Here is a 19,837-nt window from a genome sequence, read left to right on the forward strand (position 1 = left end):
CAGAGTCTGTGTGTGTCACCCTGTCGGTGGCCAGTCAGAGTGTGGGTGCTATATGGCGCTCAGGTTACTCATTCCTCTCTGGCACAGGACTTGCTCTCTGTCTCACAATTTAGCAGAAGAGAGGAGCCGTGCACAGAGGCAAGCAGCAGGACTATTTATAGATCACTTCTGGCCTACTTGGCAACAGGAAGGAGATGAAGACAAGGAAAGGAACTATGGAGGCCAAGGAGGGACAAAATAGAAAATAGAACATCCAACTACTAGAGCAAAGTCACTTCTGCTGCTCCGGCTGGGCAGAGATAATTAAAGTTCCACTTTTTGACTTTGAGTCTGAAAGTTTTCTAGTCTGACATTTAAATGCAAGACAAAACTTCTCTAAAAGCTTGACTGCTTTAAGATGTAGTAGTTGTCCTTCCAAACAAAGTTGTGAGGAGTTTGCTCAAGATTCAGTCAAACACAACAGATTGCACCGAAGCCAACACTGCACACTATAGATGGTGAAGATAGGAATATATATTGAGACTATGTGGTTGTTAGTATACTAATACTGCTCATATGGTGCCGTGTAATGACTCAGCTCTCCAGCTTAGTACACAGCACTGTTTGCCACTCTGTGTATCTCTGTGTGTTTGTCTCAATCAGTCATGAGATGTTCATTAAGCTTCTCAGTCATCAATGAGCTCTCCCTCTTCTGGCTGGATTAGCCATCCAAGTAGCTGATTGGGTAGCCTATCATGTGTGTATGCTTACATGAGTGTGCAGGAGTTTGCATGTCAAGAGTGGTATTGCGAGGAAAAGCCATGAACAACACTTCGCCTTGTGTTTCCTCAAAACAACGAGATCCTGTTCAAATGAGAAACTGCTGAATGCACCTCTTCACCTTCGGGATTCTTCGGTAGCCCAAGGACTCTAAATGAGGAGATGACTTCATCTGCCATACCCGTGTTTCAGTCCCACTTTGATCGTAGTCGAAGGCGAGCAGCTAAGGCCTTATAGGGAAGTCAGCATTGAGGTATTTCACCTTAATCCACCGCAGGAATTCAGTCGTACTTATGGAAGGGGAAGTAGGGAATTAACATAGGTAGACAGCTGTTTCAGAGTGTCCTCTTCCTGTTGTGTTTTCGTCCCCGCTGTCATCTTTTCTGACAAACACACAACACCACGGAACTTTACAAGAAGATTTGTGTTCATACTGGGCTTTTAACTTGTAATTCCTTCAGTTATAGTGAGTTTAAACAAGTCCTTACTTTTGAATTACTTTTAAATCCCCTCCAGGACCCATCTGTATGTCACTTTTAAAAATACTGGTAACTGGGAGTACCACTCAGATTGTTACAACAGTTCCTGTATAACATTTTCTCTTGTTGTGGACAGAGCTCTCTAAAATCTGATAAAATTACTGAAGTGACATCACTTGTGTAACCCTGACATAGGCTTGGAAACTACACATTTTCAACATATCGCCTGAGCTTCAAACTAGGGTAATAGAGTTTGAAAGATGTGAGCATTTACCAGGGTGGAAGGATCTAATGAAAGGTGCTATCAAGTTGCACAGTGGAAAGTGTAGAACACAGTGTTTTTGGTGCTTGACTCATACTGGAGACTACAAGTCAGGATACTTCAGTCTCTGTGGCTTTTGTATGGGCTTTTTTTTTTTGTTTTTCAAAAAATATATCTCTCGTAAATCCCCCAACTTTGTGAAAGTGCTTCGCTGGAGTGCTCTTTTTCAGCTTTGTTGCTAAAATAACACATTCCGTACTTAGATTTAGTGGTAGCCACGCAGATAGATTTTGCTTTCATTTTGGTTTCAGATTTGAGGTCTGACCCTGAGAGTTTCACCACTGCCCCAACGGATGGATCAGTAAATTCGGTTTTGTTGCTCACAGCACTGAACAATGAGATATAAAGATTCACTGCAACATGTCTCTTTAGAAACAATGTCAAGACTCAGATCTCAATGTGAACAGGTTTCTTAGGAACAACTATTTGCAGAAGAAATAGAAATATGTAGACTAGAGCTGTGACCAACAAGTTTGATTCTTCTGTTAATTGTTTTCTTGATTAATCACTCACAGGAAATAGTGAAAAATTCCCATGACCATTTCCCAGAGCCCGAAGTGATGTCTTCAACTTCCTTGTTACACTCAACCAACAGTCCAAAATGTAAAGATACTTAGTTTCACATATAACAAAAGAAATCAGCAAATCCTCACATTTTAGAAGCTGGAAGCAGAAAATGTTTGGCATTTTTGCTTAATACATGACTAAAATGATTAATCAATTATCAAATATATCAACTAATCCATTCATTTGGCTAACTGTTGTCTAAAACCTTGACAAATAGCCTAAAAGTAAATCTGCCATGTCTGAATGTCTTGACACCACTAGAGGTAAAGTGAATGAACCACTCCTCTCAGTCCCAACAAATACAGCTCTCTTGATCATATATAACAATATAATGATCTCCCATTATGGTTTTATATGTGCCTCCTTCATCCAGTGCAACATGCCAGTGTATGTGTGTGTGTGTATGTGTGTGTGTGTGTGTGTGTGTGTGTATCCACAGTGAGCCTGTAGTCTACAGCAGTGTTTTCTGTGTTTAAGTTGACACAGCTGGTGGGCAGGATGTCAGCTTCAGGCCTCTGTCTCTGTTTGTAATTCTCCCCTTAGAGAGCAGCCTTCCTTTGCTATAAATAGCCTCTGCATGTGTGTGTGTGTGTGTGTGTGTGTGTGTGTGTGTGTGTGTGTGTGTGTGTGCCCCACCTCACCTCCGTGTGCCCAGAGTGAATGATGTTCGTCCACACAGCATTTCCATCTGTGTGCGTTAGTGTGTGTTTTATCTTTTCCATGTCCACTGTTCCATGTCTCACTGTATTTGCTCTGTATGTCCACTCCGCGTTTGTGTGTGTTAATGTGTACAAGATGATGGCGGTCATAATGATGATGAGTGTGTGTACTGTGTGGCACACGGAGAGATGGTTTGATTTGATGTGACACACACACACACACACATGCACACACACACACACTGGTTCTATAGGAGACAGGAAGATCTAATTTCTCGCTGTCTTTCTATCTTTCCATCGTGGAGTTTCTTAAATGTTCCAATCCATTTTCACCCTCCCATCTGTTCCATCTTAGCCTTATCATCCCTGTCTCTCACCCTATGGTATACCACTTTTTTCCTCTCCACCTCCTCATGTTGCCGTGCTCTCGAAACCACAATGAAATGTTCCCGGTGTGTGGAGTAAGAATGCGGTGATGTGAGTTTCTTTTAAGCTTCTCAAACTTGTACAGTGGAAGACATATCTGTGTTTAGCTGAGTTTCTTTAAGATCAGCAGATGGCCAAAAGGCAGCACAAGCAGTCAATGAGATGTCGTCCCTGCCCTTTTTTTTTTTTCCCTTCTTTCACTTTTCTTTCTTTCTCTCCTTCTACATCCCTCGTTCTTTTTTCTCTGGCTCAAAGGATGAGGTTGAGTGAGAGCAATGTGTTTATAGCTCTTCAGAGAAATGAGGGGTTGTGTGTGTGTGTGTAATGGGTTTCCTTTCTTCTCCACTTTTTGGCCAATTCCTTGTCTCCCATGCGTAAAATTGGTGCTCAGATTCACACACGCATAAACAGCGCACACTTTTTATCTTGACAGTTTCCTGTAGATAAATACAAGAGGGTGTTCTGCATCTGAGGGCGAGATGCAGCGTATGAGCTCGAGATTGAAGCTTTGTGTTATTTTATGACGGAACCTTTCACTGATATGAGGCTCCATAAAACTGTTTTTTTTATTTTTTTTATTTTTGTTTTCTCCCTCCAGACGAGTATAAAGGAAGGATTGTTGCTGAAACAGACCAGCTCGTTCCAGAGGTGGAAAAAGCGCTACTTCAAACTGAGAGGCCGAACTCTCTACTACGCCAAAGATGCCAAGGTACGCCTACAGAGTGTATCGCAGTGTATGCCAGGTTAAAGTCTATAAACTGATTTAGATGGAAAAGCTCAAGTTGCCAAACTGCCATGATCCTCAATTTCTGCCCTGTAATCCCACAAATGAATTGCTTTAGTGTCTAGAGACAATCCATCTTCTGCACAGCAGCTCACTCTTAAAGCCTGATACTTTCATATACTGATTTTACTAACCCATCAAATCTAGTTTGATATTTATATACTTTATTTTTATGTCCTTAATCATTTAAATTGATTTACCATCATCTTAATTTCTTTTCCCTTCAACAAAGGCTTTACTTTCACCTCTGTTTCTTTTTATGTACATCTCTTTTACTACCTTTTAACTTCTCACTGTTGTTGACATCTCTTTACCCTTTGCTTCTAACCTCCCTGGTCTGTAACATGTGTGTGTGTGTGTGTGTGTGTGTGTGTCTGCACACGCACTAGTCTGGCAGTGCCCTGGCACGCTGGCAGGAGCGGGCGCTGCGCAGAGTGTCCAGGAGTCGCGTGTGCTGGCGAGTTCTGTCCGTGTGCTGGACGGGCGCACAGCGCTCCCCCCCACCTCTGGGTGCCAGCGGATCTGAGGAAGGCCTAGTGAGAATCCGGGTCAGCACAGCACAGCCAGGGGGCCAGACCACCACAACAGCCCAACCATTCGCCCCTTACCCACTCACCTGTACATGTTAGTGCTGCATTCATGCCATAAGGTGCTACTGGGTCACGACAGGTTCAGTGTCCTCTAATCTGAATCTAAATCTCATGGTTTCAAATTATTATTCATCATTAAAGGTAAAGGAAATGAAGCTCTTTCAACAAAGTCCATGCTTTCCATTGACAAGTGCTTCTCAGTAGAGGAGGTTAGCTTTGGTTCACTGCCTCTACTAAATAAGTCCAGAACTTATTTATTACCATATGACATGAATGCATTACATATTATATAAGTATAATCCCGGGTTGGGCAGCAAAACACATGTGTCACTGTGACTGTAAGGTCATCTCTGCATCAATTTATCTTATTTTCCTCAGTGAGGCTTGTGGCTTTCATTGTTTTACACTGTGTCTTGCTTGTCCTTCCTGCAGCTTACTGTCTCTATATGGCCACGCTGGAAGAATAAGAAAAAAATAAATAAACTAAGAGACATAAATACTTTGTCGTCTTGGTTGTGTGTTATGGTAAGGATTAGTCATTTACTGTATAATTGGAACATTATAAGTGTAATTCTGTCCTGGCCAGAAAGTGACGTTAGCTTCTCTTTATATACATACAGTATAAGTTCCCATTCCTCACTTGTCCATCCACTCTGGTGTCTCCAAGGTGGCCTGGCTGGCTGTGCTGCCCTGTGCTTAAGAAGCCTGACCTCCTCATTGATCCATCACGGAGGCTACATCTCAGCATTGCACTTTGTCCTAGTAGCTGCTCTCTTCTCCTCTTTGTCCTGATTTAAGGACACAAAACAGTTAAAGATAGTAATTTACAACATAACAGCATGCAATAACCACACGGTCCGGTGTTAAAAGAAAGAAAGGGTGAAAGGAGAGAGAGAGGAGGAGAGATGTGTAGGTAGTAGAAAGGAGGCTTGTTGAGGTTGCTGAGATGCAGCCGCTGAGCTAAGCTCTGGATCTATGGGTAACAGAGGGTCTGGACGCTTGTCTTTGTCCACCATTCACTGTCGGCTTTCATTACAGCTTCCCTCAAGACAGTTGTGCCCACATGTACTCAAGTTTGTGTGTGTGTGTGTGTTGGAATGGTGGTGTGGTGAGTGAGCGATGGAGGAGGAGTGGTTCAAAAGAACGAAAGCAATCACACACATATAGCACACACACGTGATGCAATGGTATAGTAGCCAAGAGTGCTGTAACAAGGGGGCAGTATTTGTGTTGGCATGCCATTCATACTTAGGCCCTCTTGGCAGACACTCCATACACACATTCACACACACTTGTAGGCATATGTGGAAATGCCGAGACACATGCTCCCACCACACACACATATGCGCATGGGCACACACACACACACACACACACACACACACACACACACACAGAGTAAGCGTTGGCTGGTGTCCCTCTCCAGCCAGGCTTAGGGAAAGCATCGTTAACTGGGCATTCCCTCTGACAGCTGCAGAAGCCCTCTCTTCCCACACACACACACCACACACACACACACACACACACACACACACACACACACACACACACACACACACACACACACACACACACACACACACACACACACACACATACACACACACAGTCAGAGGGCATTCCTTTGACGGCATCAGCTTTTGGCCTGCGGCTCTTTAAGAGCTCAGCTGTGTGCCTTACGCATCACAGCTCTGTTAGGATATCATGTTCCTGTTTGTAGACTCTGGCTCTCCTTTCTGTCTGTCTGCTGGCTCCATTGGATAGAGATGGCTCCAGCTCTACCGCCACATAGAAATTCAATAAAACATATTAGCATTCACTGTCATGTTGTTTTCGCACTATTCTCATTTAGGAATCAAAACAAAGGAAATACAGAGGGAAAGCCACAGCGTAGATTTGTAGTGCTGTTGTGTTGTGGTGAAGTGCATTTCCTGGCAGATGGAACAAACTGAGTTATCCTCAAGAGGAGCAGACAAATTGGACTCATTGTTCTTGATCTGAACATTTCTGAGCAATCAGTTTCCCATCTACACTGTCTTAACCCCTCCAGACACATCCATTGTAATGGACATCAAATATTTATGGGGCTCAGCCAATAAAAATACATTTTTTAAAAATTTGACTGCCTTCAAGTGACTAAGTAGACTCAACTAAGCGTTAAATGTCAAGTTCTGACTCATTGTATGAGCTAACAGATTAAGGCATGACATAAGACAAAGATGGTAGACAAAACAGGACATGGAGTGAGAAACATTTGCAGCTTTTAAACATAAATTTATATCAATGTAGACCTTGTTTCTTTTGTTTCTTTGTAGTAGATGTAATATTTCTGTCCTAAATTTACCATGTTCAAAGTTCATTTTAAGAGTTTTTTCTCAATCTCAATGGACATCACATCTAGAACAACATAAACAGAGGACTGGTGACAATATTAATTTGATGTTTTATTAAACTAATGCCATAATATTTCAATTTTAGAGAATACAGTGAGAGGAGTTTAATTTGTCGTAAAAGACGATCTTAAAGAAACTGAGTACTGCATTAAAACAACCAAATACTAGAAAAATCCACAGTAACTTTTCAATAATTTTCAAACTGTCTCAGTTTTGGTGTCCATTGTAGTAGACATAAAAAAAACTTAATGAAGACATGAGCTGACATGTTGATTCAGACTCATGCATGCATGAGTGGAAAGTAATTGGTCTGAAGAGGTTAATAATGACAGTCTCTTTCAGAATGACAATGCTCTTTATGAAGGGAGTTTATTTCCTCATCCTCATCAAAAATAAACCTCTAAACGGACTGCTAAATTTAGATCTGTTTATCCATAACGTAACGCCCTCCATGACATGCGTGGGTCAGAACCTCAGCAAAAGCTGAGAGCACATCTGTTGTTTCCTTTATTTTTCCTAAACCCTGCAATTCCTCCAGCTTCCTTTTACATTGTCTCATTTTCAGTAAATTATAGGATATAAATCATACTCATTTAGTGCCATTTTCCAGTCTTAAGAAGTATTTTGGAAGTCTTGCATTATCTGAAGCTCCAAAAATGTATGTAACTGCAAAAAAATAGTGTGGGTTACGATTTTAATATGAAATATGTACATTTTTGTTTAGATGGGGTTTAATTACTGCCCTTTCATGTCTTTCACGACTCTTGCCTTAGCTTCCATTTATTACTGAGAGGTTTCATCTGCCCATTCTAGGTCTGCTTTGCTGTGGCCATGACAAGACATTTCTCTCACATCCAGTCACCGTTCTCTTCATTAATAAACAAGTTACAATAAGTTAAGTACAACCCTACGTTGCAAATATTGTCCAAAGTCTCATTCTCTTGTTCTCTTTTGTGCCCTCTGTCTTTCTGTCCACCTTTTTGTGGACTTTCCTCTTTTCTCTCACCTCCTCTTTTCTGCAGTCCCTTATCTTTGACGAGGTGGACCTATCAGATGCCAGCGTTGCAGAGTCCAGCACAAAGAATGTCAACAACAGCTTCACAGTGAGTGCATCTTGCTGTCTTAACACCCACACACAAACACACTGGGTGGCGGGTGGGGGTGGAGGAGAGGGTGGGGGGGGGGGGGATCACAGGCAGAGGCACGTGTTAAGCAATGAGACTGTGTTTGTCACAGCATGTCTTTGGTGAGTAACATTATGTATGCAGTCTAGATCCCCATATTGCCATAGTGATAGTGTAATTTTATGATAACTGAAATACATTCAGATCCTGGATCATCATGGAAATTAGAATTTATTTCTGTCATGATTGCATCTTTTGGTCAGTTTTAGGTTGGATGACTGACCAATAGATGCCATCTTGATTTACTAAAGTCATTGTGAGTTGTCAGTTGAATTCATGGCTTTGTTTTCTGATTACAGTTGATTTAAAGCTACAGTATGTACATTTTCTCATATATTTAGTTGAACTATAAACTATGCGCCAAAGCATATCTTAATGTGGATAGTTGTTGTCAAAGGCTTATGTAACACAGGTTCATTGAACAGCCTGGCAGCAATACAGAGATATTCCCTTCTCAATTTTTTAAGTTAGCCTCGCCTCTCTAACCAATCAGAGAAGGCCAAAGTCAAGGGAGGGAGCTCACAGGTATCAATCAATACAACAATGCACTTCTTGTCTACTACTCCTCTCATACTGAAGCTCTAAGCTAGCATTACCTGCTGGAAGACATCACTACGGCTTACACACTGGCTCCCAGTATCTGCTTTAGTCGAATGGAAGCGCTCCTTTACTTCCAGTCCCCATAGAGAAAGCAACACATCAGGTGTGTGCGATCACAAGGATGTAGGTGGAGGGCTGGGCGGGTGGCAATGGAGTAGTGAGAGGGAGAGGAGGGAGGAGCGGAGTGGTTTGCTCTTGAGTCTCATATAAAGATGAATGAAGCAAGGTGTGACGTCACCCGTTGGTTTGCGCTGGAGCTGGTTTGAAGCCCAGAGTTGCAGCTTATGGCCATCTTTTCTGCTTGGAGCCAGGACTTTGCAAATGAGGAGTGTGGGGTGTTGCCTTTCAACTTTGGCTAATGATAGCTACTTTAGCTAAATTGTGGTAACAGTTATATATATTATAGGATTCTTCAAATCCTATAAACAGAACAATAATTTCCAAAATGACCACCAGCACACTTATTAGAGACCATAATGACTCGCTGAAAAAATGATTGACTTAGTATTTCTAGAGAGAAGTTGTCACTTTTTGAATTGGATTCAACTGGTACATGGGATTTTCTGGTACTTCAGCATTGGCTTCATCCTCAAGCCGTGGTAGTTGCTGCTTGGTCTCATGCTAGCACTAGCTTGGTTTCCAGAACTTGCATATAGTAGCTTTAATGAACAGCATCGAAATCTGAGTGTCACTCCATTTTTGTGATACTTACATTTTTACTGCCCCTATTGGAAAGCAAAATGTACGTCCAAAGTTGATTCAGTGTTTCTGCAGCCCTCTGATTGACATCGTGTCCTAATTTTAGCACTAAATCAAGTCCCAGGGATGATCTAAGCTGGTTTATGCATGTTTTTTTTAAAATGTCATCCTTATTCCATGGAGTTCCTATTAATTACGTATTGACAGCAGATACTTATGTTTCTTAATGAACAGTAGTCTGCATTCAGTCACAGTGGATGGCACTCACAGCCATTACGCATGCAGCTGGAGATCCATCAGGGCTTACAAGAAACAGGATTCGCCCTTCAAGGATAATGATTCACCTAGCATATTGTACACCTAAAAATATCAGTCCTAATTATATTAAGATGTTTTAATACATTTCCCAGCATGCACTGTATGTTTTTTTTCACATGCTGCGCATAGCACATCTACCGGGAGAGAATGAGTGATGTTACTATGAATGGATGCTTGTTCAGGAAAAGAATGAGCAGCTGAGCTGGATGAGTGTGTGGGAGGTGGAGGCAAATGAACATGAGTATTACGAGCAGCGAGGATGCAAACAGACAGTGAAAGAGCTAGTAGTGCCCTGTCCTTTCTATAAATGTCTCTCCTCTCCCTGGGTGTTTCTATAATAAGAAACAAGGGGGAGGAGGAGGTAGGCAGGAGAACAGTGCCCAGAGGAGAGCATGCAGCTATTTTTAGCAATGCCTTGAAATGCTTCACTGACTGCCTGGGATGGCTTAACGTCTGCCAGATTCATAAATAAGATTAAATGTGCCTGTTGCGTGTGTGTACAGTTGTGACTGTATGCGTATGTTTGATGCAGAGTTAATAAACAAGCTGAGTTATAAAGGTCTGGAGCTCAACATGTCCTTATGAGCATCAGCATGTCACAGAGATGGTGAGAGGAAGGTGAAGGAGAGGAGATGATGATGAAAGAGGAAAGACAGGAGGGAGTGAGGGAGAGGATGAGCAAAGGAGATACAAACAGTTGAGACATGTATACTCAGATGGAGGTGAAATAAAAGGAATGACAGGAATACAGCAGATTACATTAATGATTGATGGGGAATGACAGCAGAACAGTTTAAAATGACAAAGGAAAAAGACACAGCAAGGTACCGCACTAGAGGAAATCCTGGAGTGATGTCACACCGTCACTGACTGCACTTGCAAACATACTCCCGGGGGGAAAAGAGAAGGAGAGGGGCAGAGCGAGATTGAAGCACAAGCGAGCATTGAGAGTCGGGAGAGGAAAGACGGATGCACATGAAAAGAGGGAGAGTGGAGAGGAAACAAAGACAAGACAGATGGGACTGAGCGGGAAGGAGCGGTGAAACATAAAACCAAAGGTAATGCGACCTGCTGAATGGTAATTCACCTGCAGCAGCTACACACACACATGCAAATCTTTGGAATGTGCATCAACCCAGACACAGTCACGCACACCGACAGGGGGAGACCAGGCTTCATCAGACAGGTTATGTGATCATGAGCGAGAGAGAGAGAGGGAGAGGAGAGGGGGGTGAAACAGAGGGAGAGAAAGAGGGAGAGAGAAAGATCACTGCAGTGGAGGCATTGCAGAGCTTTGCTCCCACTCTGCGGAGTATTTTCCAGTCTCTGTCTGTGTGTCTGTCTGTCCTGCTGGGTCTTTCTGTGTGTCTGTTTGTTGGTCGGTCCTCTGAGGATGAGTGATGCTGCTGGTGTCCTCTATGCAGGTTGGTGCTACTTTGAGTGATATGATGCTTTGAACGAGCTCATGCCAGGACTAAGATGCATAGCGATGCATGCTCATTTGTGTTCGGAGCTCTGCAGATGTCTGCCCTGAGTGGTTAGCGTGCATGCATGTGTTTTCTCCTTTAGAAAGAATGGGACCTACCAGCAACATAGGGAATACTTTAATGCCACTAGACTTGAATTAGACTTTCATTATCTCACTCTTACTGCTTTTTCGGTCCTTGTCACTTAACAAGGTATATGTGGCATCATGTTATTATTTGTTTATGTAACAGGTACAATACAAATACACACCGTCACATAGAAAAAAGAAATGCAACAGCTGTAATGTATAAAAAGCAGTTTTGATTAGTTATATTGGTGTGAAATTGTTATGTGTGTGTACATTTGTGTATGTATATGTAGTCGTACATATATGTGATCAATGGATCCATTCATTGCTCACATCTTTGTTGTTGTTTGAGCCATTGTTTCGCTCTCGCATAGGAAAGGAGCCCGTGTGAATATAGGATGAGGCAGTGTCGCTGTAGAGCGGAGCGGGAGCACCTTGAAGTCCACGTGAGGGAGAGCTCAGCCCACCCCGAACCCAGAAATCATTACAAATTCAGCAGGGACGCACCGCCTCTCTCACTGACTCACTCACGCTTATTGGATTGGCTCGGTTATTACTGCTCACTTTAAATCCATGAAATGAATCTGAAGGAAATTCAGTTCAGCTTTGAATTGTGCACTTGTATCAGTGGTACATCAGTGCTCTGATTTGTTGTGTAGTTAATAAGTGTTAATGTGAAGCTGCAGACAATTACTGTGTGCGTGAGTGTGTGTATGTGTGTGTGTGTTATAGGGACCGAGCAGATGTGACTGTTCCATTCCACCTCCTCTGCTGTTGTGCTGCAGGTCCCAGTGGATAGAGTACCTGTGCTGTACCGCTGTAGCCAATCATGTGCCTTTGCTTGTGTGTGTGTGTGTGTGTATTTATGTGTAAAAACAGTGACAGGTGTCCCTCATTACCAGTTAGTTGTTGATGGTTTCCTCTCTCCAAAAAAATCACAACTAATGAGACTTCCGATTACATGTTCCCATAACTTTCAGATGTAGGTGCTGAGTAACTTGTCGTCATTTGTCACACACACTCATCTGATATATACAGATCTGAAGGTCAGTCATCGAGAGAGGTTTTCCATACTTGAGGGATGCCTAGAGCCATTTTTGGAAACGGCTGTCCCTGTTTCCCCTGGCAACCAATCTTATTACTACCCCGTTACAAAGACATGTAGACATAGGACACAAGCAGAAAGACAGGATGATCTATGTCCAAAGGGATCAATTTGCCCATGTGCATGCATGTATGCACACACACACACACACACACACACACACACACACGCACACACGCGCACACACATGCGCATGCACACTAATCCTCGCAGTTCCTGGTAGAAGCCTGTATTGTGATTTACGGTTGAGAAAAACATACAATTCTCTGAAGAGAGAGTAAGCAAGAGCAGAGAGGAAGACAACAGACTTGCTGTTGGGTTACAAGGTGAAAGATTGTTACAGTAATGGTTGATTGGTTGAGACTTCAATATGTACAGGAAACCCACAACATACAAGCAGCTGAATAAACTCTCTCTCACACACACCCTCACTAATTTGGGAGTCGTTGTCTCCACTTATATAATAAAGGAGGAAGAATGCTGATGTGATTAGCTTTAATATCAAGCGAGGGCAAGGAAAGGACAAATATCACACACAAAACAACACCCACACACTCGTCATACGCACAAGCAGAGTTCACAGGGACATGACATGTTTTTTCTTGGCATGTTGTTCTTAGGACTCAGGAGTAACCTGATATTGATTAGAGGTCTTGGCATGGATTGATTACAAGAGTGATTGATCAGGAAACTGTTTTTTTTTTGTAATTTTTTATATGTGTTTATTTGATAGGGGGTGGGGACAATGCTGATTGATACCCGGAAAGAAAGAACTATAAATGAGAGTTTAATCCATTGAATTTATTTGTTTAATTCGTTGTCCAGATGTTAAAATGGAGAGATGCTATACATCAAACAGATCAGCTTCCACTCCCCAGTTTCATCTCACTTAAATCTGCAACTAACAATTATTTTCATCATTGCTTAAACTGTCAAATACTTTTTTCAATCAATCATTGAGTAAAAGTATAAAATGTCAGAAAATAATTTAAAATGTCCATCTTTGAAGGGAGGCAGCATGTTACCAGACTCTGATGTTAAAATGGCATGTTTTCTGCATAATTTCCTAGCTTTTGAAATAGTAAAAGATGCTGTAAATACTGCTTTTTGTTGTCACATATTTAATTATTTATATAAAAAAAAAAGTAACCATATAACCAGATGCATAATTGCACCCTTGTGTGCACCGAACACATTATTTACATTTTTAGCTCTGCTGGGGCGACTGAACTGTCATCTGCTGTGTATTTGTTCTCTTTGGGAGAATATTGTTTCATCTAAGTTGATGCCCAGTTTTCACAACTCTCAGCCTGTTGCCGCTTTGCATTTTCACACCTCTAACACTGGTGCCTTCTTATGTAACAGACTCCCATTGAAAATTACTTACATCCTGCTGCTCCTTGTCTCTTTATGGCTGCATATGTGAGGTGAGAGGACAGGAGTCAAGCCAGCTGTATAACTATGTAGCCTATACTATATTATATACTGTATGTGTGTATTATCCTTATCATATTCAAAGGGAACATGTCAGAAGAGGTAGAATAAAACTACTTCCCTAAAGCTGACCCCACCGTTTGAATTTGGAGGCAATCATTTATCTGTTTAATAATGCACATATGTCATGTTCTACCAGAGCTTTGTTTGTTGGTAACATGTGCCTAAATACCAGATGGTTAGCTAGCTACAGTAGTAAGCTGTGTTACAGCAGATGTATCTTAAACACCCCAACACACACACACACACACACATACACACACACACACACACACACACACACACACACACACCCATGCACAGTAATGTTGGTGTGTGTTTTGCACCTGCTGTTTTCCACACCTTATAAAAGCCTCAGGTGCTGCTAGTCTGAACAGGCCTCTGTGCTGAACAGAAAGAGGGACTGATGTGGAGGAGAATGAAATAATCCTTTGAAAAACTGACTTACTTCACCACTAAATCATTCAGGAAAAGGAAAATACAGTTTTTTTCACCGTTTCACTCCACATTTCTTTGACTGATAACTGTGTGTTTAGTGTACAGGATGTGTAAACTGGGCAGTTACTCATTCATCCAATTATTGCCAAAATGGGCGTAATTCAAGAACAGAATGAAATAAATAAAGAACACAACAAATGGTGTGCAGCACTCAGTGAAACAGACCGTATAAAGGGAAGTTCATCATAGTTCAAGCTTTTCACATCTTCATTCACAAAAATGAATGCAAAATTCAGTAATACCTGCATATAAAAGGAGATATTTATTACTACCAGTCTACTACTCTACTGTCCCCTCATGAGGTGCTAATTAATCAAACAGCTTTTGCCACATTGAGATCAAATTTAAACAAGTAGCCACAGCTTCTGATTTATCATTGCTAAGGAAAATGCATCTGAAATGTAACATCCGGGAAAAGCAGGTGTAAAATCTAAGGCAGTCACAAACTGTTGCCAGACGACTTTGTCTGTACTCACAAATAGTTCATATTAGGAAAATACTTCAGCAACAGCTGTAAACAATATTGCAGCAAAATATAAAAGACTTTAGAAAAACTCTCTGTTCACACCATAACAGTAGACAGAAGACCAACAGTGCAGCAGCCTTTTATATTCAACACATTTTTATGTGTTCATTTGTGTTTCCTTTGCCTTCTGCTTGAATATGTATTTTTATAGTGTACTTTTAACAGCTCAGTCCAGTCGAGTGTGATGTGATTGAAGCAGTCAATTAAATACATATTAAAGAGACCTGTTTTATTACTGTACTGCAATAATCTAACTTGATTTGTTTTATGCCTCTCGGAGGCCTTTTTGTTGCGCTGATAATGTTATTTAACTAATATTTCCTCCATGTTTTTTTGTTCCTGTTGAAGAAAGGCCGCAGTTCAAAAAGTGTCTTGTGCAGTCAAGTGTCTTCAGCAGGCTTGTGCAAATCGTATTCTAAACAGCCCAGCATTGAATCTCTCCTCTACATCTACATGTACATCTACATCATGTAAAAATGTACTTACAAAAAACTTTACCCTGACAGTTATTTGTGACAGGCTTATTAAATATCCCTCAAAGTGTTGAACTCGATTAAGCACGCAATATTTTCACAGTAATGTCATTGGCGGTTCAAACAAATCATGTCAACAAGCAAATTCAGAGAACATTTAAAAAACATTTTCATCGTGTTGCATGAATCTGTGTTAACATGTTTGGTAACCTGTGGAAGAGTTTAATTAATCATGAATAGCTTTTCTCACAGAGGAAAAGGAGCATCAGCATCACTGCTAATACATGAATAATGATTAGTGTGATATTTCCATCTGTGTGTGTGTGTGTCTGTGTGTCTCTATTCACTTCTGTTACTAAGATGAAGAGAGATAACATAAGGACACGGTGAGTTAGAAAGAGATGGAGAGAAAGAAGAGATGAGGGAGCATGAATAAGTGATGGGGTGTTGAAAGGGTGCTGTATGTCTGTAGGGTTATCTACAGGGAGACTGTCCTTTAAACACACATACACACACACGCACACACACACACACACATACACAGAGGACAAGAGAGGGGGAGGCGATGGGGGAGAGAAGCTCTTAGCCTTTACTGAGGCGCTTCGCCTGTCAGCACATATCTGCCTCAAAGCAGCATGAAAAGCTAAGAGCGAGAGAAAGAGAGGGTTGAGAGGGAAACAAATGGTGGAGTGAAGGAAAAGACTAACTGAAGAAGGTGTTAGGGGATGAGTGAGTGAGAGTTAATGAGAGAGAGAGAGAGAGAGAGAGAGGAAGAGAGAGGGAGGGGGCTTCTCATCATTTCTCTTCCTTAAAGACAGAGCCGATTGCTCTCTCCTCTCAGTGGCACCGCAGGCTGAGGAGGAAAGCACTGGAAACCTTCATCTCTCACTCTCTCTGTCTCTCTCTCTCTCTAGCTACAGTATCTGTCTCACTCTCTCACCCGTGCACATATCCCTCACTCTCCCTACAGGTGATCACTCCGTTCCGTAGGCTCATCCTCTGTGCCGAGAACAGGAAAGAGATGGAGGACTGGATCAGTTCGCTTAAGTCCGTCCAGTCCAGAGAGCATTACGAGGTAAGAGCCCTTTTGCAAATTAAAAGATAGACAGATCCATGCAAGTTTGTGTGTGTGTGTGTGTGTGTATGTGTGTGTGTTTATATGTGTGTGTGTGTGTGTGTGTGTGTGTGTGTGTGTGTGTGTGTGTGTGTTTATATGTGTGTGGAGAGCATAACCAGACAGAGATGGAGAGTGATAAGAGATAGTGCAGCAGGAACAATAGATCTATGATTAGGCGTATCCTTTTTTGAAAATAGAAATGTTGCTTTTTCTCCCAAATAGTCCTACAAGAGGATGTTCTTATACAGTGATAGTGTAGTATAGTTACAAAAGGTTTCACTAGCAGTGTATCTAGTCTTGTGGTGAGACCAGATGGGTGTGTATAGTGGGAATAAGATTTGCATGTTGTGTAGCATGATGTACAATAATAGAAGCCATTAACTTCAGATTCAGAGCTCCAGAGCACCAGCACACAGGCACAAGCACGCATGGATGCACAAATACAGTCACAGGTGCTCGACTCTACAGTCAGAGATACACACACAGTCGAGAAGACATGCACACAGTTTAAACACAACTCACACTCATGCTGACTGTCATAAAGCATGTTTGATTTAGTTTGATTTTGGCGACTCTAATGACTCACTAGATAACAACAGGGAGCGATGGTGTCCGCTGTCCAGTCAGTTACCACAACACCCTTTTGATTCTTGTCTTTGTTCTTCTGGAATCTGGAAAACATTTATGGCGATGACAATATATGTGCAACTGTGACATTTTTTTTACACAAAATAGACCCGTAAATGTTTAGAATATTCCACGAAAGATGTGAGAAGAGTCTAAATCTGGGCTATGTGTTGACAGTGACAGGTTGTGGCGAGCGCAGGGAGAAGGGGAGTGCAGGAGGAAAGCAGTACTGCATGTTAATAGCTTTGATTTGGGAGGGAAATCTTATATAAGACCCCATCCCTCACCCCCTTACTGCACTGCAATGCAGTAGCACCCCCAGAGCTCACTCACCACAGGATACACACATATGTACACGTGAATGCGCACACAACCCTGCCAAGATGTCAGTACAAGAGCATTTAATTACTGTGCTCTGTTATGTATCACGCTAAGAATCTGAGTGTTTATAAGCACCTGTTACAAGTCTACTTATGAAACACGAGCTGTATCCAGGGCTGCGCCAACTACTGCAGACGCAACGCCCACACTTGTACAGTACACTACTCACATTAGCTTGCACTCCACGGTGGCTCTCCATACACTTATGTGTATAGAAGCATCCAATTTTCCTGACCAGGTGTCACTTTTGTAAAGTCGTGGAGCAGCAGAGTCACACTAATGACTGGTGGAGCCAGTGGAGGGTTTCCCCTTTGGAGCTGTATTCTTTCCTTAAGTCAGGCAGTTTCCCAGGTAGTGTCATCATGAGAAACAGAATGAGATTTATTATTAAGTAAGTTTTCACATACAAGGAATTTGTCTTGGTGTAATGGTGCATTACAATCAAAAAATAGAAGAGAAGAGAAAAAAAACAAGTATCTATAAAAAGTGATAAAAATACAACTACCACAAAAGACAGGTGGTATAAATATATAAAAAAAAATTTCATGATAAAGAATAAGTAAAAAAAAAAAAAAAAAGTTTTATGTGAAGAGAGCTGTAGAGTTATAATGCATAAGATGTTGACTGGGAATGTGTAAATGTTCACAGTATAAACTGTGAAGCTCTTATATAGCAGTAAGACCAGACGTTAAAAGAAGGTGAATTATTCTTATTATAAGGGAGAACTTATAAACAAGGAATGAATGAACTGAGACTGAAAATGTGTTGATTTGTGTCTGCTGCTAGAAACAGGTAGACATGTGCTGCGTGTTCTGTTTTTATCTTTCATGACGTTAAACTGAGTAAAGACTTGAGAGAAACAACAGCCATTAAGAGTAATATGCAGTAATTAGTCTCATTTGTAATAAAACCTACAGTAGATACGACACTGTATACTTTGTTATCATTATGATGATGTAGTGCACTGTGCTTGCCTTTCTGTGACTGTCATCCCAGTGCTGCCAACCTGTTTTAACCTCTCCTTTGCCAGACGGCACAGTTTAATGTGGAACATTTCTCAGGGATGCACAACTGGTACGCCTGCTCCCATGCACGGCCCACCTTTTGCAACGTCTGTAAAGATAGCTTGTCTGGGGTCACGTCTCACGGCCTCTCCTGTGAAGGTAAGTACACACAGACACAAGCGTGACATATGCTTACTGTCAGTATACACACACTTTTTTTCTTACATAACACCCTTTAATCTGTGGCCTTTTAAAGCAGCCCATACTCATTTCTACATCTCATTACCGGCATGCAGATGAACTTCCTACTCTCAGTATACTGTAGCATTGCAACAAATCATGTACAACCCTGTTAATCGACATATCTATAGTTCCTTCAGTGAGGTATATGACTATGTTGTGTAAGGACCTGTGAGTCGCTGAAGTGAGAAAATTCTTTGTTTGAATGTCCAAGTGGAGCAGGTTGGATATGCTGGAGCCAGCATGAGTCTTTGAAATGTGAAATATGTTGTTTATGTCATACTGACTCAAGTTATCAGAACGTCTCTCCATTCACCCATCATGAAAGAAATTGTTCGTGTGAATGACACCACATCTCCTCACCCCATCTGTGAAGGAACAGTGAAGTGGGGTGTTAAGGGGAAGGGGCCATGGGAGGTTGACACTATTTTTTGCTTTCCTTTAGCTTGTGTGAAGTGTCAGCGACAGATAGCAGGTCTTAATGAGCACCATCTGCATATCGTCCCGTTCTAATTTGCGAGTGTGAGCGTACGTACTGTATGTGTGCGCACGTCTTAGCCCACGTGTGTGGATACGTGTGTGCTAGTTTAGCTGTGTGTGTGTGTGTGTGTGTGTGTCTGTGTGAGGGCAGTAAGAGCCTCTCCACTCAGTGCTCATTATCCACTACAATGAGGCCCTCTCATATCCAGATCAGAAAGCAAAAGAAAGAGCCATAGAGAGATGCAGAGAGAGAGAGAAAAGACCAACTCATTAGAGCAGCATCTAACTCCTCTGATCTAAATCAACTTATTCCCATCCACACACACACACACACACACACACACACACATACACACACACACACTTTTAACCAATAGGAAATGCAATTGAGGTCGCAGAGCTTCATCAAAACATGGGAGTCAGAGTTTACAGTGGACACAAGGTAGTTAATTGAGCTCCGTATTGGTTTCATAGCCGTTCACTCAAACTTTCTTTTCAACGTAGATTAATTTTTTTCACTGTTAATAATTTAGCACTCGGATTAAGTTATAGATCCA

At 41.7% G+C, this 19,837-nt stretch overlaps 1 protein-coding gene across 8 annotated transcripts in view; it reads left to right on the forward strand.

Annotated features, from left to right (window-relative positions):
- Nucleotides 1–19,837, forward strand: part of dgkh (diacylglycerol kinase, eta) — a 54,014-nt gene that overhangs the window by 7,395 nt on the left and 26,782 nt on the right. For 6 of the 8 annotated variants that reach the window (XM_042426825.1, XM_042426829.1, XM_042426832.1 and 3 more), the window contains exons 3-6: nt 3,811–3,921; nt 8,002–8,082; nt 16,402–16,506; nt 18,587–18,719. In XM_042426825.1, the coding sequence (XP_042282759.1) occupies nt 3,811–3,921; nt 8,002–8,082; nt 16,402–16,506; nt 18,587–18,719 (430 nt within the window). Of the gene's footprint in view, nt 1–3,810; nt 3,922–4,385; nt 4,545–8,001; nt 8,083–16,401; nt 16,507–18,586; nt 18,720–19,837 lie in introns of those variants that run through there. The other 2 variants (XM_042426831.1, XM_042426830.1) reach the window with 2 other exon arrangements.

This window comes from Thunnus maccoyii, chromosome 11, assembly GCF_910596095.1.
Source record: "Thunnus maccoyii chromosome 11, fThuMac1.1, whole genome shotgun sequence".
NCBI classification, from domain to species: domain Eukaryota; kingdom Metazoa; phylum Chordata; class Actinopteri; order Scombriformes; family Scombridae; genus Thunnus; species Thunnus maccoyii.